Source organism: Schistocerca nitens, chromosome 3 (assembly GCF_023898315.1).
Source record: "Schistocerca nitens isolate TAMUIC-IGC-003100 chromosome 3, iqSchNite1.1, whole genome shotgun sequence".
Classification (NCBI taxonomy): Eukaryota; Metazoa; Arthropoda; class Insecta; order Orthoptera; family Acrididae; genus Schistocerca; species Schistocerca nitens.
This window is the reverse complement of record NC_064616.1, coordinates 561,742,604-561,765,817: the sequence shown is the minus strand read 5'-3', so window position 1 is coordinate 561,765,817 and position 23,214 is coordinate 561,742,604. Positions and strand designations below refer to the sequence as shown.

At 42.6% G+C, this 23,214-nt stretch overlaps 1 protein-coding gene across 1 annotated transcript in view; it reads left to right on the top strand.

The window, feature by feature from the left end:
• LOC126248468 (glycine dehydrogenase (decarboxylating), mitochondrial) overlaps positions 1 to 23,214 on the top strand; it is a 318,452-nt gene that overhangs the window by 218,201 nt on the left and 77,037 nt on the right. The window contains exons 10-14 of the mRNA XM_049949479.1: positions 11,668 to 11,841; positions 14,071 to 14,255; positions 14,450 to 14,651; positions 16,049 to 16,165; positions 16,255 to 16,400. Of these exons, the coding sequence (XP_049805436.1) occupies positions 11,668 to 11,841; positions 14,071 to 14,255; positions 14,450 to 14,651; positions 16,049 to 16,165; positions 16,255 to 16,400 (824 nt within the window). The remainder of the gene's footprint in view (positions 1 to 11,667; positions 11,842 to 14,070; positions 14,256 to 14,449; positions 14,652 to 16,048; positions 16,166 to 16,254; positions 16,401 to 23,214) is intronic.

Here is a 23,214-nt window from a genome sequence, read left to right as displayed (position 1 = left end):
AAATCGTGAATCCAGTCGCACAGCTGAGGTGATATTCCATAGGCATGCAGTTTGGTTATAAGATGCTTGCAAGGAACGGTGTCAAAAGCATTCTGGAAATCTAAAAATATGTAATCAATTTGACATCCCTTGTCGATAGCACTCATTATTTCATGAGTATAAAGAGCTAGATATCTTTCGCAAGAATGATATTTTCTGAATCCATGCTGACTGTGTGTCAATAAATCGTTTTCTTTGAGGTACTTCATAATGTTCAAATACAGTATATGTTCCAAAACCCTTCTGAAAATCAACATTAGTGATACGGGACTGTAATTCAGCAGGTTACTCCTACTTCCCTTTTTTGGTATTGGTGTGACTTGAGCAATTTTCCAGTCTTTACATACGGATCTTTCTGTGAGCGAGTGGTTGTATATAATTGCTAAATATGGAGCTATTTTATCAGCATACTCTGAGCGGAACCTGATCGGTATACCAATCTGGACTGGAGGCCTTGCCATTATTAAGTGATTTAAGCTGTTTCATTACTCCGAGGAGTCCGCGGCTTGTTATCTTGTGGTAGCGTTCTCGCTTCCCCATACACGGGGTCCTGGATTTGATTCCTGGGGGATTGGGGATTTTCTTTGCCTCGAGATGACTGGGTGTTGTGTGTCTTTCATCATCATTTCATCCTCATTCACTTGCAAGTTGCCGTAGTGGCGTTAAAGAACTTGTGGAGCGGCGGCCAAACTGCCCCGCGAGGGGTCTCCCAGCCACCAGTGCCATGCGCTCATTACATTACTCCATAGATATCTACTTCTATGTTTCTCATCTTGGTAGTTGTTCTTGATTGGAATTCAGGAATATTTACTTCGTCTTCTTTGGTGAAGGAGTTTTGGAAAAATGTGTTTAATAACTCTGCTTTAGTGGCACTGTAATCAGTGACTTCACAGTTGTTATTGCACAATGAAGGTATTGATTGTGTCGTGCCACTGGTGTGCTTTATATATGACCAGAATCTCTTTGAGTTTTCTGCCAGATTCCAAGACAGAGTTTCATTGTGGAAATTATTAAAAGCATCTTACATTGAAGCATGTGCTATATTTCAAACTTTTGCAAAACTTTGCCAATCTTGGGGATTTTGGGTTCTCTTAAATTTGACATGCTTTTTTTGGTGCTTCTGCAACAGTGATCTGACCCATTTTGTGTACCATGAGGGATCAGTACCATCACTTATTAATTTATGTGGTATATATCTCTCAATTGCCATTGGTACTATCTCTTCGAAATCATTCCACATCTTTTCTATGCTTACGTGATCAGAACAGAAGGAGTGGACACTGTCTCTTAAAAAGATGTTAAGAGCATTTTTATCAGCTTTTTTAAATAGATGTACTTTGTGTTTCTTTTTTATGGTTGTGGGTATTACAGTATTCAGCCTAGCAGCAACTGCCTTGTGGTTACTAATCCCTGTATTCATAATGATACTCCCTATTTGTCCAGGATTATTTGTTGCTAAGAGGTCAAGTATGCTTTCACAACAATTTATGCTTTGATTGGGCTCATGAACTTATTGTTCAAAGTAATTTTCTGAGAAAGCATTCAGTACAATTTCTAATGACGTTTTATGCCTGCCACTGGCTTTAAACATATAATTTTTCCATCATATTGAGGGTAGATTGAAGTCGCCACCGAATATAATTGTATGAGTGGGGTACCTATTTGAAGTGAGACTCAAGTTTTCTTTGAACTGTTCAGCTACTATATTTTCTGAGTCAGGGGGATCAGTACAATTATCCAATTAATAATTTAGTCAGATTGTCAAGTATAACCTCTACCCGTACTATTTTGCAGGATCTATCTTATTCAATTTCACTACAAGGTAATCTACTTCACAACTGCAATACCAATTGTTTCTACAACTACCTTTCTGTGTTTTACCAGCCCCCTTTTTGATGGACACCCTGTCTGTGGTTTCCTGAGACCCTCTAACCTAAAAAACTGCCCAGTCTGTTCCACACAGCCCCTGCTACCCGTGTAACTGCTTCCTGTGTGTAATGGACTTATGACCTATTAAACAGAACCTGGAAACCCACCACCCAATGGTGCAAGTCAAGAAATCTGCAGCTTACTCTGTCATAGAACTGATTGAGCCTCTGATTCAGACACTCCACTCAACTCTGTACCAAAGGACCACAGTCGGTTCTGTCAACAATGCTGCAGATGGTGAGCTCTGCCTTAATCTCACAATCAAGACTGGCAGTCTTTACCATTTCTGCTAGCCGCCCGGGCAACCAATAAATCCTTTAGGCTCCTCTTAAACTGAATTTCGTTATTGAAAATGTGTTTCTAAATAATCGACACTTTTGCAGACCAAAGAAAAGTGACTTGAAACCTTTATGCAAATTATTCTTATCTCTAGTACTGATTACACGAACTGATCTGTTAGTTCAAAAAAGTAATATGTTATATATGACAAGTTTCATTAAGGAATAAATATGTTACAAGGCAGTAGTTAGTATCATCAGGTCCTTGAACAGGCCTTTGCATAACATTCTTGAATTCATTCTGTAAACAGAATTCACACTATAAATAGTTCAAATTACACACTTTATGGCTTAAAATACTTCAGTTTGGCTTGAAGAGTTAGCCTACCTCAAAAAATAATCATGTATCATATTATCAAAAGGAAGTAAGTGGAGTATGTTTGCTTCTGTATTTTATGTTACACATGCCTGACAGTGTGGTGTTAGAGGTTCTTGGCCTTCCGTTTAGCTTTCTACTTTATTCTGCTTTTTAAAGTGTCCATCTTTAGTCTCATTGACACATTTTTCATCACTTGAAAATATCATGACACATGAATCTGTATGATATTCACTTCTTACAAAAATCAGCTGTCTTAATTTTACTGATGGTGAGTTCTAGTCTCAGAGATTTTGTTTTCTATGTGGTTTTGGATTTCTGCTTCCAGTTGCCATAATATTTACAAATTATTGGCAAATATTAAATTGTAGAATGCTTCCCATATTATATCATTAATTACAACAACACAGGTGAGTGGTGATAGATGGCTTCTTTGTTTAGCACCATTCTTAATTTCATATCAAGTCAGCCTTATTCAGTTGGTCTGCATGCAGTTCTAAGTTTCTTGGCAGAACTGCCTTATCTTAGTTTTGAACTTACATGGTACTTCCTTATGTCTTACACATTCCATTACACATCTGACTGATACATAGCTCATGCTTTCTCAGTGTCTAATAATTGTGTTACTGCTGCATTATTAGTAAAAAATGAGACCCATGATTCGTCTATTTGATCTAAAGTCATGCTCTTTTTCCTCTAGCTTGACTTCGATAACTTACATTAATCTATTCTCTTCAATGGGCTTGTGTATTTTTAATGTGTAATAGAAAAGTTTCTTAGGTATTGAAGTGATGATGCTCTACTTCAGTTATATAGAGTCCATATTCTCCACTCTGTATATCCACACTAAAGCTGTTATGTCCAGTACAAATTACTTTCACTTCCATTGGTAGCTGTTACCACTTCCAGCCTACCTAGATTGCTTGATGTGTTGATTAGAGTATTTGAAGATCTTTGTCCATATCATAACATTTTCTGAAAGGAATTCAGAGATGTGTCAAACATTGTTCTCCACATTTGTAATATTTCTGTCTCACTCTCTCACTTCTCCATTTGTAAGCTAGATTGTTTTGATTGATTCACTAACACTTCTCATTCTTCATATTATTCTAGCACAGTTTCTTGTTTCATTCTTCCCTGGTAATATGCCATCATTCTGCATTTATATTTCATGGCTGAAACTTGTTTTCAGTGGTAATTGACCAGCTGTTAGTGTTCGCTTGCGAAGTGGGAGGACCGGGCAGTGGGAAATTGAACATCATTTTTTGCAGTAACACAACTTGTTAGAGCTCTCAGTGCTACATTAAATAGGCCAACAAAGTAACAATTTGACAATACAATAACAATCACAGCTGCTTCAGCAGTACACAATAGACTCGCTCCCCAGCAGCACATTGGGAGGCAGGATTCAAACCCCGGTGCCATCCACTAGTCTAAATGTGCCACAGCACATATTGGTCATGTAATGCAAGTGCCAAACACTTCTTGAACACACATATAAGGTATCTTAAAACACCTGTAACAAATGCAAATACAAAGGCCAACAGTTAATAGACCAAACAATCAAAAATGTGAATGAATTGTGCGGAGTTTGAATAGTACCTTTTTTTTAAAAAAAAAAAAAAAAGAAATAAAGAAAAAAGATCTGATTTAATGTGATGACAGAGAATGAAATCAAACCCCCTCATTGAAATAACATAGTATGATGGAACTAAAATAATAGGTGAGTGCAAAGTTTGCAAGGTAACGCCCCATGCCTACAGTTCAATGAATGAACAATAACAGTTTGGTAACATTCAAGGAAATTTGCAAGCAAACTACATTTTTTTAATGCAAACAGAATTTGCTTATCAATAAGCAGAACATGATTAGTGATACAAATTATTTATGCCACATGAACTAGTCTTGGCCCAGAAGTTAAGTTGCATATGAAAGTCCAGTTAACACAACAACAGCACAATTTGAATAACCCTCAAAAAATATTATTAAGCAGTGACAACAAGAATAAAATTCATTAATAAATGTGAACCATGAGAGGCCGAATTTTACGACAGATCAAGACACTCGATCTTTTAATCTTTCAAATTAATGCTAGTTTACCCGAACAACACTTAGAGACTCAGGTTAGCATGAGTGACACTAGGGTACACAATTCAGAGTATTAATAGGTGTCAGTCTTACAATATACCAAACACAGGTAGACAGTGATGTATAATTATTTCATTCATTTCACACAGAAAGCAGCCGAGCAAAAGTGATTTGATTAGTTCAAAATTATGCTCACCCAGCATAGTCCTTTGGCAGGGGCGTGCTGGTGGTAGCAGACTCACAAAGGTGGTGTGGCCATACTCTCACAGCCAATGGTTACCTTCTGTGTGAGTTGCTTCTCACATGACCTTTCATCTGCACCTCAACTGATGGGCACTGCTCTGATGTACTGTGGGCATCAGTGTTACCGCTTGTACTAGGAGACCAAGTCAGGCTGCATGACCATTCACCAAATGGAGAACTCCCTGCCTCGGCTCTTAAAGTCATAGTGCCAGTACAGTCATGCCTGTACTGCTCCTCTCACCCAATGGCACTGTGGCCTTGCATTCCACACATCCTGCACACTCGCAGAACATGGGTGGCAAACTCTGGACCCAGTCAGAGAAAGTGGACTCAGGCAATGACAGATTGTCCTCTTCAAGCGAGCATGTCATACCCTAGACAGTCGCTGCTCAGTCTCCTGTCAAACTAAGAGAGCTCAGCACATGTCATGTGTACCCCTAGTGGAGAGGAAAAAAAAACACCCTCAACCCCATGGATGAAGTTTACAAATTGCAACAGAGATCACTTCTAATTATAATCACCAGCCTTAACGTGACTTAGATGCATTTCCTGGTTCCATCCAGTTGAGGGATTCTCAACTGGGAGAGTGACAGCAGTAAGCACCTTGAGCACATGACACAATCTTACAAAATGGAGCAACAACTTCCCAGACACCTTTTTATCAGGTGAGGTGAGGCATAACTTCCAAAATCCATATGAAGTCACAGTCCCCAACCTTAAAACTTCCTGGATACCAGCCTTCGTTATGCATACCATTTCTCTCTGGTGAACATGCTCTATATTTAACTTGGCCCTTCTCCAGTTGTCCTGAATGACTACATGAGTAACCTTTATTGGCAATAAATTCCTGCCCGACCAGAGATTGGACAATGGTGAATTCAAGGAATAAGAAAATACTAGGGCAGCTGGTGTTATCTTATGAGCTTCATGACTTGCAGAGTAGAATGCTAAATTCAACCAGACCATGGAGTGATCCAATTTCGTCTGGGAATTGACACAGAAGATAATCACCTCAGCTTATAAGTATCCTTTAACCCTCTCAATGAAGGTCATCTGGAGATAATATGATGTGGGGGTGGCATGAGACATTCCATGTTGGAATCAGAATTGCGGAACCCCCTTGACACAAACACCAGAGCTGTATCACTAATTAGTAGCTTAGGAGGCCCAAACAGAGAAAAAAATCTTGTCAAATACTGAAAGCAGACTTTTGCATTGCCTCCGTGCCAGGCATTAACCAAATAAAGTGAGAAGGTGTCCATGGCTACAAAAATATATTTGTGCCCCCCTAGGTAGAAGGCAATGGTCCTACATATACAATGAATAGCTTGTCCATGGATGTTCAGCACAGGTGGACTGGAGAAGTCTGCTCCAACCATTAGGATTAGTTTTGGCATTATTGCAAGCTTGGCATTTGCCGGTCAACCTCTGGACATCCTTATGTAAGGACGACCACATTATAGCTTCTTTTATGTTGTGGACTGTTTTACAGACTCCCAGGTATCACCCTACAACAGACTTGTGCTAGTATGTAAAGACTGCTGGAACTAGTTCATGGGGAAGACAAATTTTTAACCTTTCAGCCCTCCGTGTACAATAACAGAGTGATCCCTTCTGCAATTTGTAGCCCAGTAATTCCTGTCTTGCCGTGAACTTCTGCATAACTGGCTCTAAGTCAGAGCCTGACTCTTGTCATTCATCCAAATGACAAATAGGGAAGCTGTTTCAGTCAACACTGTGAATACACCACACACTTCCCCCAAAATTCAAGAGAAAATGGGTTCTTCCCCTCCATCCACAAACATCCAACTAAGGGCATCAGCGACTACGTTTTCATGCCTCCTAATGTGCCAGATAGAAAAGTGAAATGCTGAGACTTGCACCACGCAGAGAGTTATCTGGCCTGTCTTATCAGACATGCTAAGACCCAACTACTAGCCTGATTGTCTGTTTTGAGCAGAAACTCCTGGTGTTCAAAGCAGAACTTAAATTTCTTGTGGCCAAAAAGCACAAGAGCCTCCAACTCATAGATTCAGTGCTTGTTCTCTGCTGGGTACACAGAACTCAATGCATATGCCATAGGGCAGCAATCACTGTCCTGCTCCTGCAACAGTACAGCCACTTCATCAGAGTTAAACACATCAGTTTGAACAACAAATGGCCGCTCAAAGTCCGGGACTGGCAGGACTGGGTCATTACTCAGTACTAACTTCAAGGCATCAAAAGCAGCTTGTTGGCTGTCAGTCCATCTAAACAGTTCACCCCTCTGGCGCAACTGGTTTAAGGGAACAGCAAGTTCAGCAAACTAGGGGACAATTTTTTTTTTTTTTTTTAAATTTTCACATATTAACAAAGTGGGCTTTGTCCTTCTTGGTCTTGGGTGGTTGGAAACTGTGAATGGCCTGGGTGGATGAATGATCAATATTAATACCAACAGTGGAGAGTAATGATCTAGAAGCGAAATTTCCTAGTGGCCAAATTGGCCTTAGGAGGCTTGATGGTAAGTCCCACCTCCTGTAACCTCATCAGGACTTGCTGCATGTATTCTTGATGTTCAGAAAACAATGTACTATACATGAACATGTAATCAAGATAGTTATAAACAAACTTAAGCTTGACATCACCCAAAACAGAATCCAGGAGCCTGGACAAAACTGTAGCTCTGGCCGATAAACCAAATGACACTCTTTTAAATTCGTATAAATTCCATTTGGTCAAAAAATCTGTGACCACATTCCTATCTTCCACAACTGGAATTTGACAATATGCCTTTCTGAAATCAAGCACTGTAAAATGTCATGCCCCTGTGAACCAGGTAAAACTGTGCAAGTCAGGCAGATGGACAGACTTCAAAATGACATGGTTTTAGAGCACAGCAATCGACAACCAGCCTACAGCCTGACCTGTTCCCCTTAGTAACCAAGAAGATTTGAGAGGCATGTAGTGAAGTGGACACCCTAATCACTCCATTGCGCAACATATTCTCCAAAAGTTGATGTAGGATCTTCATCTTGGGAGGATATAATATGTAGGACAACTACCATACAAGGATCTCTCTCTTATTGGTCACTCCCAATTTCTCACTCAAAATATCAGAAAATTCCTGCAAAATTCAAAGCAGGGCTTGTGCCCCACTGGCCAACAAATTGGCAATGTCAAACCCTCTGGACCCAGTAACCACACTATACACACCAGGTAAGCAAGCATGCCACACAACCTAAATTTTTGCACCAACTGGAACTTAAAATGAAATTGCCTCTCAACATAATCCAAGACTCAACTTGTTTTCTGAACAAAATTGCAGCCCCGTGAGATTCAGAGGCCAAGAGGAATTGCCAAATTTACAATAAATACACAACAAACCAACTAAGGGTAATGGCTGACCATTGAGTGTCCTGCAACTCTGAGAAATGGAACGCAGGTCAGAAAAGTAAGTCCTTAAGTACGAATTATAATTTAATAAGCAATCACTGCTGCCATATATAGCAAGACACAGACTGGTTCATTGTTATGAGAGGCATGTGCAAAGGGAAGGTGATTGTTTACTACTGCCCTCACCTTATTACAAGCTCTGGATAAGATGTGAGAAGAGTGGTGCACTATCCTATCATGGAATCAGCTGTTTACCAGTTTCTTCCACTCAGCATGACACTGATGACCAAAATGTCCTGGCAAGCCACAATTACAGCATCTCCCCTTTACCAAACTAATGGTTCTTGCCAGAGCACCTTCACTGGTCACCCCTTCATGTAATTAGCTAGATGCCTCCATCTGAATGTGCCTAAGGTTGGCCTGCCTAACACCTACAATACTGGTAATTCAAGGATCCAAACCACTGCATGTAGCTGGCCTCTCAGCATACAAAATCCATGAGCAGTTCTGTGGTTTCATACCTTACAAGATGTTTTGCAATGACTTCTGCTTCCGAAAGCTGAATGATGAAAGGCTATGGTCACCATGCATATTTCAGATACATATTCAATCAGTCTACCCTCCACGCTGCACAAGGGGAAAATATTGATTAATCATATCAGCCTTCACCCTAGCTGACAACCTTTCACTTAAAATCCTCTCATGCAGCTTGCATAAGGATGTTCAGTCCAAACAACACTAATCATTTCAGCTATGGATATCCGACACAATAGATATAACAGCTGGAAAAATACATCACAGGAAACCTTAAAAATATCTACCTGCCTTTCTAAGGTTACTGAGAACCACAAAGAACTTATCAAACTTTCCAGCTGTTGTATACCGTTGATGGAAATGTTTTCAGTGCCCCAGAACAAGGTTAAAAGAGTATTCAGTAATTTAGAAAAGTGACACACTATACCCCACAAACATTCTCGCATCCCATGTTAGGAGAGTAATGGCCTTGCCGCATTGGATACACCGGTTCCTGTTAGATCACCAAAGTTAAGTACTGTCGGGCGTGCCTGGCACTTAGATGGGTAACCATTTGGGCCGCCATGTGCTGTTGCCATTTTTCGGGGTGCAATCAGCCTTGTGATGCCAATTGAGGAGCTACTCGACTGAATAGTAGCGGCTCAAGTCAAAGAAAACCATCATAATGACCAGGAGAGTGGTGTGCTGACCACACTCCCCTTTGACCCACATCCTCAGCTGAGGATAACATGGCAGTTGGATGGTCCTAATGGGCCACTTGTGGCCTCAAGACGGAGTGCTAATAATAATATGTTAGGAGAGTCAACTGTATTTTCCAGTAACAATGAACAGTCTTTCTCATTCTCCCCCAGGTTTTCACCCTACTCTAACATACTAAATCTCATATGAAATTGCATGGCCTTATCCTCTAAATTATTAACATCTAATTTCTGCTGTGGATCACTGATAATAAGACTCAAAGCTTTGATGTGGCAGAACCAATGTGTAATTTGAACTTGCACACTATATACCTGCGCACATGAGGGATTGCTTGCTTCTAAAAAGGAAATGTTCTGCTCATATTTTGAGAGAGAAAAGGCATAGTCATTAAGAGCTATACTCATCTCACCAACTTGGGCCACTGCAACCTGAAACCCATGCCCTGCCACCCCACATAGCCACGCACATAGCTCCACAATGCTCCCTTCTTCTGGCTGGCCGTGTATACAAAGTTTGTATTGTAACTGCTCCTTTCTAAGACAGACACCCCCCCCCCTCTCCTGCCCCAGCACTCCCCTGGCCTCCATGTTATGACCACACACACATTCAAATGCACCAAGAAAGAACAATTAGCCAAAGAAAATTTTCCCCTAAAATACCCACCAAAAATTTTTACTTGTTACAAATGATGCTCAATTAATTAATTAATTAACTAATTAGCCCTCCTCCCAAAGAAACCATGCTCTGCTACGAAATGATATGTGTCCAGCTGTTAATGATTGCTTGGGGGTTTGGCGGACTGGACAGTGGGAAATTGAACGTTTTGTTTTGCAGTAACACAATTTAATAGATCTTCCAGTGCCACATTAAATAGACCAACAAAGTAATAATTTGACAATACAATAACAAGGGCAGCTGCTTCAGCCCTACATAATAGGTCTGCTGCCCAGCAGCACATTGGAAGACAGGCTTCAAACCATGGTGTCATGCACTAATCTGGACATGCCACAGCACACACTGGTCAGGTAACGAAGGACCAAACACTTCTCTACCACATACAAAAAGTACCTTAAAATAAATGCAACAAATGCCAATGCACATCCCAACTCAGACAGTTTACAGACCAAACAATTTAAAAATGTAAATGAGTTACCTGGAGATTGAATACTACCTCTCAAAAAAAGATTTGCTTACCAATAAGTAGAATACAATTAGCAGAACAAATTAGGAATGCCATACAAACTAGTATTGGCCCAGAGGTTAAGTTACATATGAAAGCCCAGTTAACACTATAACAGCACTATTTTAATAATCCTCAGAAAATATTAGTAAATAGTGACAATAAGAATAAAGCTTATTATTAAATGTGCACCATGAAAGGCTCAACTGTACCACAGATTAAGAGATTGGATCTTTGAATCTTTCAAATTAATACTGGCTTAGCCAAACAAGACTTAGAGCACTGGCTTAACGTAGCTGACACAGAGGCACACAATTCAGAATTGTAATAGGTGTCAGTACAACATGCCCACCACAGCTAGACAGTGAAGTGTAATTATTTCTTGCATGAGCTGCTCCACACACGACTCCTCATCTAGGCCTCAGTGTATGGCAAGCTGCTGATCTGACGTACCACAGGCTACAGTGTTATCAGCCACCCTCCAAGACCAACTCAGGCTGTGTAGCCATTTGTCAAACTGAGAACCTCCTGTGTTGGCTCCTAAAGACAGGTTGACAGTATGGTCATTCCCATACTTCTCTGCTCACCCAACTGCACTCTGCCCTTTTGTTCCACACCCCCAGCATGCTTGTGGAATATGGGCAGCAAACCATGGCTCAGTCGGATGAAGTGGACTCGGATGATGACAGACGGATGTCTTCAAGCCAACATGTCCTACCTCAGACTCAGTTGCCCCTCAGTCTCCCATCGAGCTAAGAGAGCTTGGCCTGCATCATGTATGCCCACTAGCGGAGAATGTTAATTAGTAAATAATGGACAAGTAAGGTACTTTCATTTTCTTTGTGAATTCACAGGTGTGAGACTATATTTTCCTGCAAAAGTCAAATGATGTTGACTGGAATAAAATGATATATCTTCTACAATTTCAGGTATCCCAGAATACTGCTGCACTAAATGGAATTCTGCAGTCAGACTTCAGACGAACATCACCATTTTTGACACATCCTGTCTTTAATGAACATCATTCTGAAACCAGAATTGTCCGTTATATGAAATATTTGGAAAATAAAGACTTGTCACTTGTTCATTCCATGATACCACTAGTAAGTAAAACTACTTTGTAGCAGTATGTTTAAATGCTACTACTAATACCAATAAAAACTGGTGAGAAAATTTGAGAGAGATTAGTACCTGAAATGTATTTTGTGGTATGTAAAAAATTAAACATAAAACTGATTGTCAGTATAAGTCTTCCTAATAGTCAGATGTATAAAGTAGGGGGATAACTACAAGGTGGTATGGAAAGTTCTCAGAACAGAATAGAAAAAAGTACTTAAATCACTGAAACTTTTTTATTTTTCAATGTAGTCTCCTTGTAGATTAATGCACTTGGTCCAGTGATGTTCCGGTTCCTTGATCCCATCTCAAAAATGAGTTTCCTCCAGGCCTGCAAAATAGTTGTCAACTCCAGCTATCAATTCTTCATTTGAAGTGAATCTTTGTCCACCAAGAAAAATTTTCAGATTTGGGAAGAGATGGAAATCTAACAGTGCCATATCAGGTGAATAAGGTGGGTGTGGCAACAATTCATACCTTAGTTCATGTAAATTTGCCATGGCGGTGGCACATGTGTGCGTGTGTGCATTGTCTTGATGGCAGATGACTTTCTTCCTTGCTAAACCTGGCCTTTTTTCAGGTGTCTTTTGTTGCAGTTTGTCCAAGAGGTTAGCATAGCATTCTCCAGTAATATTCTGCCCAGTGGGGAGATAATCTACAAACAGAATCCCCTTCACATCCCAGAACACTGATGCCATGACCTTTCCTGCCTTTGGTGGCAGAAAATCGGCATGTTTCCACTGCTGTGACTGTCGTTTTGTCTGTGGGGTACATCCAAGTTTTATCTGTGGCCATGAACTGGCGCAAGAAATCTTGTTCATTTCTCCAAACATTGTTCCGATATGTCCATTCTCATGCGTTTTTGATCCAGCGTCAAGAGTAGTGGCACCCATCTTCCAGATAATTTTTTCATTTCGAATTCTTCAGTTAAAATGTGATATACCCTCTCAGATGACATCTGATGAGCATGAGCAATTTCACATATTCTCAATCGGCGATCCTCCATGACCATTTTGTGTACTTTTGCAATGATTTCTGAAGTAGTGACACATCTTGACTGACCACTGCGCGGATCATCATCTAAGCTCTCCCAATCAAATTTTAATTCATTTATCTACTTGAAAACAGAATATGAAGGAGCAGAGTCCCACAGTGTATTCTGGAAATAGGCATGAATGTCCTTTGCTTTCATACCTTTCTTTATGAAGTACTTAATCACTGCTCAGATCTTGATTTTTTCCATCTTCGCAAATCACTACACAGGAACAGCAAGAGAGCCACATCACTGCCATGGCTTTCTTCCAAGAGCACTGACATGGCATGAGTTTCCAGACAACAGTCCAATGAATATCATGTGAACAACTCGTTGCGCTAACACTGACCTCTCATAGTGATTCCGAGAACTTTTCAAACTACCCTTGTATGTGGCATGCTATTATACAAAATACTTTTGATAGGAAATCAACACTGATAATACTGTTATATTTATTCAAGAAAATGCCTATAAGGTATCACACACTTCATAGTGTGACTACCTATGCTGAATTTTTATCAGTTGTGATTTACACCCCAATTATTACTTTTCAAAGTGAACAATTTTGAATGTTGGTTAAGTATAAAGGAATCAGAACTGGAAGGAAGGTGAGTGTTTACTTTTCATTTGGTTCAGCTTAAGTAAATGAGGGCAAAATTGGCCTTGGCATTCAAGGGAACCATTCTAGTATCCAAGTTAAGTGATGTACATAACACATAACAACTTCAGAAAAATACTAAGTATCAGTAAAAATTGTCAACAGGCAATTGAAACAAAATCTGGAACACACATAAAACTGACAACACAAGCTTAATATTTTAATGATATTTATAAATTAAACATAGATTATAACTTCATAAATTAACATCAAACATACATTTAGGAATAAATGAATCTAGCCAATTACAAAGAAAAGGTCATCCACACATAATGGTTCAAGTCTTTAAATCATATACTATTCCTGTTAAAATTTAAGCCTTAGTTTATGGTTTGTGTGGACTCAAGACTAGCCAGGATTTGATTTGAAGTTGTAGTCTGACACTTTAAATTGTCGTGATGATATGAATGAAGATCTGTAATTAAAATAGAAACATATACACCAGGAACCTACATATGGTTACAGTGTCTTCCCACTTCTTGCTCAGTTAAGACTTAGTATGTAATAACTCTTTTTTTTTTTTAGGGATCATGTACTATGAAGCTAAATAGCACAACTGAGATGCTGCCTTGCAGTTTTCGTAACTTCACAGACATTCATCCTTTTGCACCACTTGATCAGTCAATTGGGTACCAACAGTTGTTTGAAGAACTGCAGAAGGACTTGTGTGAAATAACTGGATATGATCGGATTTCATTTCAGCCCAACAGGTTTATTATTTACTAAAATTTAATATACAGTTAAAGCAAATTGCGTGATTATTAAATTTAGAACTTAATTAACTTTTTTAATTGGCCATATCTTTAATTCGGCAGAATTCAGATTATTTCTTGATATTAATTTTCTTCCTAAGTATCTCTCTCACTTCTCATATAAACAAGTATTATCAATATCACAATTTCAGTGGAGCTCAAGGAGAATATGCTGGTCTTCGAGCAATTAAAGGCTACCATGAAGCTCGAAATGAAGGACATCGAAATATTTGTCTGATACCTGTTTCTGCACATGGAACAAATCCAGCATCAGCACAGATGGCTGGCATGAAAGTTGAACCAATAAATGTACGCCGTGATGGCAGTGTTGATATTGATCATCTGAAAGCAAAGGTCAGCCACAACAGTGTAGCCATAATATGGTACATTAGTTTAAAGTAATTATTGTTAAACATTCAATTATTCCAGTCAGGTTGGTATCCCACTGATGCCCAGGGCAATTCCACACTTGTCTTTGGTGGTCATCGGGGCTCAGTTTGAAGCAGCACTCATCAGTGAAGACAATTCTACTCCAGTCAATGAGATTACAGGCTGAAGACATGTCTGGAAATGCCCTGGACATTGATGGGTTACCAACCTGACTGTCACCCACTATACAGCCCAACAACCAGCAGTGATGGCCTGGGACACCATTTCTTTTCATAATAGAACCCTTGGGTTGTCATCCAAAGCACCCTTACAGCACAGTGGTACGCCACTGATGTTCTATGCCTAATTTTGTTGCCCTTCATGGCAAATCATCTCGGGCTTACATTTCAGCAAGATAATGCATGGCCAGCAAGTTCTCTCCTCCAGTCATCACAGGATTCTTGTGATCTAACGTGCCAATTGGACAGAATTTGTCACAATAGCCCTCAGGAAGACTTCCAACAACTCTGTCAGTCAATACCAAGCCAAATAATTGTATGCATAACAGCCAGAGGTGGACCAACATGTTATTGACTTTCTCAGTTTGTGAATCTCTTTCTTTAGAATAACTCATCCAGTTTTTCTAAAATTGTGATCATTTGTTTCTCTGTACATGTACATCGTATCTTCTGATTTCCATCCCATTCAGATGATTCCTTTATGATGTATCATTTAGTTTGTCTTTGAGTGTAATTTCATGTGTTTATATTCAGCATGACTCAAAAAACTTTTATTTATGACCATAATTTTGAAATATAGTTTTAGTAACCATAATTTCCGATTCAATTTCCTGAATACTTGATAGGCCTTTCAGAATAGTGAAAAACTATTTTTCTGATATAACACAGAAATGCCTATTTCAAAATATGTTGCAGTTGTCTAAGTATTGTTCCACTTTTTAATTCGTAGGAAAGAAAACAGGTATTAGAAGATACAATTTTTTTATGAACATTATTCTTTAATGGCTTTCATAACAGTTAACAGTTAATCAACAATAATTTGTTCACCCCTTCTTGTTAGTACTTACAATAGTTAATTTTATCTGCTGGTTGTGTGTTATTGTCTGTGTGTAATAATGTTACTTATTTGCATTTAACTCTCTGTAAGCACTCTTGGTACACTTTATGCCTTGTTGTATATGTAGGTGTCCTGGTACCTACTCAACAATTTACAGACTCTTTGTCCTTAGGACATTGTGGTACAACAGTGGGGTCAAAAATATTTAACAGAATAATTACAATTTATTTAATTTACTGTAATGTTTTAATTTTCTCATATTGGATGGAGTTTTAATCTACATTTAGTGTCTTGCACAATTTTAGGTGGAGAAATATCAAAACAATCTATCATGTTTAATGATCACATATCCATCAACAAATGGTGTGTTTGAAGAAACAATTGCTGATGTTTGCAGTTTAATACATGAACATGGTGGCCAGGTAAAAAAGAAATGTTCATGCAGTGTATTGATTTTCAGTGCATTGTGTAATGATATTGAAGATTTCTTGTTTTCTTGTCCATCATTCAGGTATATTTAGATGGAGCAAATATGAATGCCCAGGTTGGTTTGTGCAGGCCTGGTGACTATGGTTCTGATGTTTCACACCTGAACCTGCACAAAACATTTTGCATACCTCATGGAGGAGGCGGTCCAGGAATGGGTCCAATAGGCGTGTAAGGAATATATAATACATGTTTCACTTAAATTTATAGGATTTCACATGTCATTGAATTTAATCATCCAACTTTTCTATTTGTGACTTGTTTCTCAGGAAGAACAACTATGACTCTAGAAAATGAAAAATATATGATTATAAATATTAACAAAATAGTTTTCAGTGTGAGACTTCTTCAAAACATGGTATGTTTCTCATAAAATGTCACCAAACACTAAAGAAATGAGGGAATTTGAAATTGCTGATCTAAAATTTGTATGCTAGTGGAACAGAGCACAGGAATGCACAGAACCAGGGCATGCTTCCAGAACACACTTGCTTATTGAGTTGTTTAGTTCCCAGATACATAACAGTTAGTGAAAATAGAGGACATTATTGTGATGAAATTAAGTTGTGCATAATCAATTTGCTAAAAAAAGTCTGTGGTAGCATACTAGCAGACTTAGTAATTGACAGTCATTTCATGTTTCTGTTGACTTTCACTTCATGCTCACATTTTGGTAAGGATTAGTATGGTAGTAAAAGCTAGTTGTCAATCTTTGATCACTTTGAAACCTTATCAAGATCTGACTGAACAGCTTTTTTCAGACAGTATTTCATTATAGATACCTGAATCACCTGAAAAATTCTGAGGTTACTGGTAAGATTGTATGCCATGTCATTAATATATGACTTACACAGCAAGGGTCCCATCACACTTCCCTGGGACATAAAATTAGCCTATTTCTACATCCAAAATAACATGCAGCATCATCCCTACTGAGTCAAGTACTCTTCAGAAGTAAATGACTACTGCATTTACCTGACTGTCTTCATCCAGGACTTTAAAGACGTTGTGCAAGAAAAGTGTGAGTTAGATTTCACATCATTGATGCTTGTGTAATCCATGTTAGTTGGTATGGATTGGGTCATGATGTTCGAGGTACCTCAAAACATTTGTGCTCAAAATACAGGGTGATTCAAAAAGAATACCACAACTTTAGGAATTTAAAACTCTGCAACGACAAAAGGCAGAGCTAAGCACTATCTGTCGGCGAATTAAGGGAGCTATAAAGTTTCATTTAGTTGTACATTTGTTCACTTGAGGCGCTGTTGACTAGGTGTCAGCGTCAGTTGATGCTAAGATGGCGACCGCTCAACAGAAAGCTTTTTGTGTTATTGAGTACGGCAGAAGTGAATCGACGACAGTTGTTCAGCGTGCATTTCGAACGAAGTATGGTGTTAAACCTCCTGATAGGTGGTGTATTAAACGTTGGTATAAACAGTTTACAGAGAATGGGTGTTTGTGCAAAGGGAAAAGTTCTGAGGGGCCGAGAACAAATGATGAAAATGTAGCACGCATCCAGCAAGCATTTGTTTGCAGCCCAAGAAAATCGACTCGCAGAGCTAGCAGAGAGCTGCAAATTCCACAGTCAACTGTATGGAGAGTCCTACGAAAAAGGTTAGTTATGAAACCTTATCGTCAACTACCCGAGGCGATGGATCGGCCGCCAGGCAGCCCGTGACAGAGCACTTCATCATTGGCCTCCAAGAAGCCCTGATCTTACCCCCTGCGATTTTTTCTTATGGGGGTATGTTAAGGATATGGTGTTTCAGCCACCTCTCCCAGCCACCATTGATGATTTGAAACGAGACATAACAGCAGCTATCCAAACTGTTACGCCTGATATGCTACAGAGAGTGTGGAACGCGTTGGAGTGTCGGGTTGATATTGCTCGAGTGTCTGGAGGGGGCCATATTGAACATCTCTGAACTTGTTTTTGAGTGAAAAAAAAAACCTTTTTAAATACTCTTTGTAATGATGTATAACAGAAGGTTATATTATGTTTCTTTCATTAAATACACATTTTTAAAGTTGTGGTATTCTTTTTGAATCACCCTGTATATTCTGGTATTCTACTATGTACAGATGTCAGTGAAATAGGATGGCAGTTTTTTGGATTATTTCTTTACCCTTCTTGCAGAAGGCATGATTTATGCTTGCTTTCAACTACAGAGCAAAGTTTTTTGTTGGAGGGGTCTATACCATGTTATGGATAACACTGGGACTAATTCAGTGTCATGTTCTGCATAGAATCTGATAAGAATTCCATCAGGCTCTGGAACTTTGTTCCATTTTAGCAAATTCAGATGTCATTTACAGCACTGATACTGACATCTTTATCACTCACCTTTATGGTGGTGTACCCCCTACGGGTTCGGGGGTGAGAATAGGCCCGCGGTACTCCTGCCTGTCATAAGAGGCGACTAAAAGGAGTCTCAAACGTTTCGGCCTTATGTGATGGTCCCCTCTTGGGTTTGACCTCCATTTTTCCAAATTTCCGTTGATAGTGCATGCCATTTGGGGAAGGACGCCTTACATGGTGTTTTTCTATTGGTCCATCATGCACCACCATCTTGCATGCTACCTATTGTCGTGTGGCGGGATTTACACCCAACGTCTTCTGGGTTGCCTCCTTCTCGTCTTGTGCACAATCCCCTTCTTAGCGCCCACGACAACTGTGGACCCTTTCAACACCTAAAATCCAGCACGGTAGCCAGTCCGTTGTGGTGGGGTCGTCATGTACACTCTTGGTGGTAGCCCCCTGACCACGCAGGGATCGCACTACAGATGCCGGAGCTGTTTCCTCCCCATGCGTGCCAAGGAGTATGTGCCCATCCTGTCTGGGGCACGGGGACTCCTGGCAAAGGGATATCGGCCAGGTACCCATTGTTTGGCAGGGTGGCGCCATTGGGGAGAGCCCTCGTTCGGAGTAGGTGGCATCTGGGCAGATGTGGCCCACTGAAGCGCAATAAATCGCACCAAGCTGGTGGTTGCACGGCCACCAGCATCTCTAAGTGAGGCAGAGTTGACTTTGATGCTGCGCAATATGACCCTCAGTCGTTCCCCTCATTGGCTGCGCCGTGGGAGGGACGCGGATCTAGTGCCAAGCGGGAGCCTTACGTACCACAATATCTTGTCTGCAGCAGGACTGATAGCGACTCCTTTCTTACGACGAAGCCTCTGTTGTTTGTGGAACACCTGGAGGATAAGTTTGTGGAAGTGGTGGGGTTGTCTAAAACGAGGAATGGGTCCATCCTCCTCAAGACGTCCTCCCCAGCCCAGTCACGAGCGTTGCTCTTGTGTGATAAGCTGGCTGACGTCCCTGTTACCGTCACTCCCCACAGTAGCTTAAATATGGTCCAGGGGATTATTTGCCATCGTGACCTATTGTTACAATCCGACGACGAGCTGAGAGCCGACTTGGAACGACGTGGTGTACATTTTGTCCGTCGTGTAGATAGAAGACCCAAGACTAACAGGGTGGCCACCGGTGCCTTTATCTTGGCCTTCGAGTGTGCTGTATTGCCCGAGAGGGTCAAGGTAATGGTTTACCATTGTGACGCGAAGCCCTCTCTGTCTGCCCCCCTAGTGTCTTGGGGCAAGCCTTCCTCTGTTGCCCCCTTAGCAGTTGGGGGCAAACCCTCTTTTGTCGCTCCCCCCACGCTTACTTTCGTTAGTGACATCTGCTCAAAAACCGGGGGGCTCGATCCCTCCCCCTCCTTCTCCGCCGGCGTTGCCTCTGCCGGTTCCTCTCTCACGGAAGGGGTCCCTCGGGGCTCTCCCTTCCTCCGTTTCTTCTCCTACCCACCCAGATGTCAGCCAGTGGCTCAAGGTTCCGCCACCTGCTGGTCGTAGGGCTTCTGCGTCGTCGTCAGCCTCCGACGCTCCTTCACAGAAGCTCTCCCAGCCCTCTAACCCTAAGGACAGACGCGGAAAGAAGGAACAGAATATGTCCAAGAAGAAGGACGTTCCGGCGGTTTCAGTACCACCTGCTGTAAATAGTTCTGGCTCCGGGGATGAGGTGGAGGTCCTCGCCTCTGCCGCGGATCTCGCCCTCACGGAACCCTCGGGGGCCTTTCCTCTGGACACAGCTGACTCTCCCCCAGTGGCGGCAGTTGGCTCTGAGGCGCCGTCTGCCTCTTAGTCGCCTTCACGCCATCCCAGTCCCTTCCTGCTTCCATTCTCCAGTGGAATTGCGGCGGTTATTTCCGCCACCTGCCTGAGCTCCGGATGCTTCTGAGTGTTTCCCCTGTTCTCTGCATTGCTCTTCAGGAAACTTGGTTTCCAGCAATGCGGACCCCCGCCCTTCGCGGTTATCAGGGATACTATAAGAACCGCGCTGCCTGCCAACGAGCGTCACGTGGAGTTTGCCTCTTTTTTCACCACTCTGTCTGTAGCTCGCCAGTACCCCTTCTGACACCTTTAGAGGCAGTCGCTGTCAGGGTTGAGCTCTCGCCGGCTATTACTGTTTGCTCTGTTTACATTCCTCCGGATGGGGAGCTCCCCCGACATGTCTTGGCTGCGCTGCTAGCTCAACTCCCGCCACCATTGCTGCTTCTGGGCGATTTCAATGCCACAACCCCCTATGGGGTGGGACTGTCTCCGATGACCGTGGTCGTGCCATGGAACATGTGTTGGCTCGGCTCGACCTTAGCCTCTTGAACACCGGTGCTCTCACGCATTTCAGTGTGGCCCATGGCTCGTTCTCAGCCATCAATCTCTCTCTTTGCAGCCCCGGACTTGTCCCATCCCTCCACTGGAGAGTGCATCCTGACCTGTGTGGTAGTGACCATTTTCCCATCTATTTGTCACTGCCCCATTGTCATGCTTCTGGGCGCCTGCCCCACTGGGCTCTCAACAGGGCTGACTGGCCAGCTTTTACTTCCGCTGCCACCATTGCGTCTCCCCCACAGAGTGACATTGACGAGGTGGTCCGTGTCTTGACCACGCCAATCATTTCTGCGGCCAAGGCTGCCATCCCCCACTCTTCTGGCCTCCCTCGGAGGAAGGCTGTACCCTGGTGGTTGCCGGAAATTGCTGAGGCTATTCGTGACCATAGGCAGGCTCTCCAGCGTCATAGGCGGCACCCGTCTCTGGAGACCCTCATCGCCTTTAAGAGGCTCCGTGCCTTGGCCCGTCGTCTTATTGCACAGCGTAAGCAGGAGTGCTGGGAGAGGTATGTCTCATCCTTGGGCTCCCGTGTCTCCCCCTCACTCGTGTGGTCCCGGATCCGGCGGATTTATGGATACCAGACCCCTATGGATGTCCCTGGGATCTCCCTAGACGGCGCTGTCTGCACGGACGCTGCCGCCATTGCTGACCGCCTTGCCGCGCACTTTGCTACGAGCTCTGTGACTGCAACTTACCCCCCTGCCTTTTGCTCTCTAAAGGAGCGAGCCGAGCAGACACCATTATCATTCCACACGTGTTGTTCTGAAAAATACAATGCTCCTTTCAGCAAGAGGGAATTCCTTGCTGCCCTCACCGATTGCCCTGATACAGCACCAGGACCAGACTGCATCCACGCGCAGATGCTGAAGCATCTCTCCAGGGATTGCCAGAGACACATCCTCACCATCTTTAACAGCATTTGGAGCGAGGGCGTGTTCCCGTCGCAATGGCGAGAGGGTGTTATTGTCCCCATCTTGAAGCCCGGTGCGGACCCACTGGCGGTGGACAGCTATCGTCTCATTACCCTCACCAACGTTTTGTGCAAATTGCTTGAACGTATGGTGGGGCAGCGTTTGTGTTGGGTCCTTGAGTCACGCGGTCTCCTCGCTCCATCCCAGGGTGGCTTCCGTCAGGGCCAGTCTGCTGCGGACAATTTGGTGCGGCTGGAATCTGCTATCCGTATGGCCTTTGCCCGACATCAGCATCTCGTTGCTGTATTTTTTGATCTGTGGAAGGCATATGACACCACATGGAGGCATCACATCCTTGCTAGGTTGCATGCGTGGGGTCTTCGTGGTCAGCTCCCGGTTTTTCTTCAAACCTTTTTATTGCGCCGCTCTTTCCGGGTGCAAGTCGGTGCCGCCTCTAGTTCCTCTTATATACAGGAAAATGGGGTCCCGCAGGGCTCGGTGTTGAGCGTCTCCTTATTTCTAGTGGCCATTAATGGTCTGGCTGCAGCCGTGGGGTCGTCGGTGTCTCATTCTTTGTATGCCGACGACTTCTGCATCTCATTTAGCTCAACGACTACGGGAGTCGCCGAACGCAGGCTGCAAGTAGCCATTTGCAAGGCAGCATCATGGGCTCTGACTCATGGTTTTCAGTTCTCTGCTGCCAAGACTCGAGTTATGCACTTCTGCAGGCATCGGATGGTCCACCCTCATCCTGAACTTTACCTCGACGGCCACCTACTTGAAGTGGTGGACACTAGCCGCTTCTTAGGACTCGTCTTTGATGCTCGGCTCACATGGGTTCCTCATATTACTCAGCTGAAGCAAAAGTGCTGGCGGCACCTCAACGCACTCCGCTGCCTGAGCCACACCTCTTGGGGTGCAGATCGCTACACGCTGTTGAGATTGTACAGAGCCCTTGTGCAGTCCAGGCTTGATTATGGGAGCCTGGCCTATGGGTCTGCATCGCCCTCAGTGTTGACGTTGTTGGACCCCATACACCACTGTGGGGTTCGGTTTGCAACTGGCGCTTTCCGTACGAGCCCCGTGGATAGTCTACTGGTGGAGGCCGTGGTTCCCCCACTGCGGATTCGCCGCCATCGACTGCTCACCGACTATGCTGTCCACATGCATTGCTCGCCGGGCCATCCCAATCATCGCCTGCTTTTCCCTGCCATGGTCCTCTATCTGCCCAAACAGCGACCTAGGTCTGGGCTTTCCATTGCTGTCCGCGTCCAGTCCCTGCTGTCGGGTCATTCCCTCTTCTGCCTCCCTTCCGGGTCCGTGCACCTACGCCTCCCTGGTGTATGCCCTGTCCGTCCATCCGTCTGGACTTGGCATGGGGACCCAAGGACTTGGTTCCGCCTGTG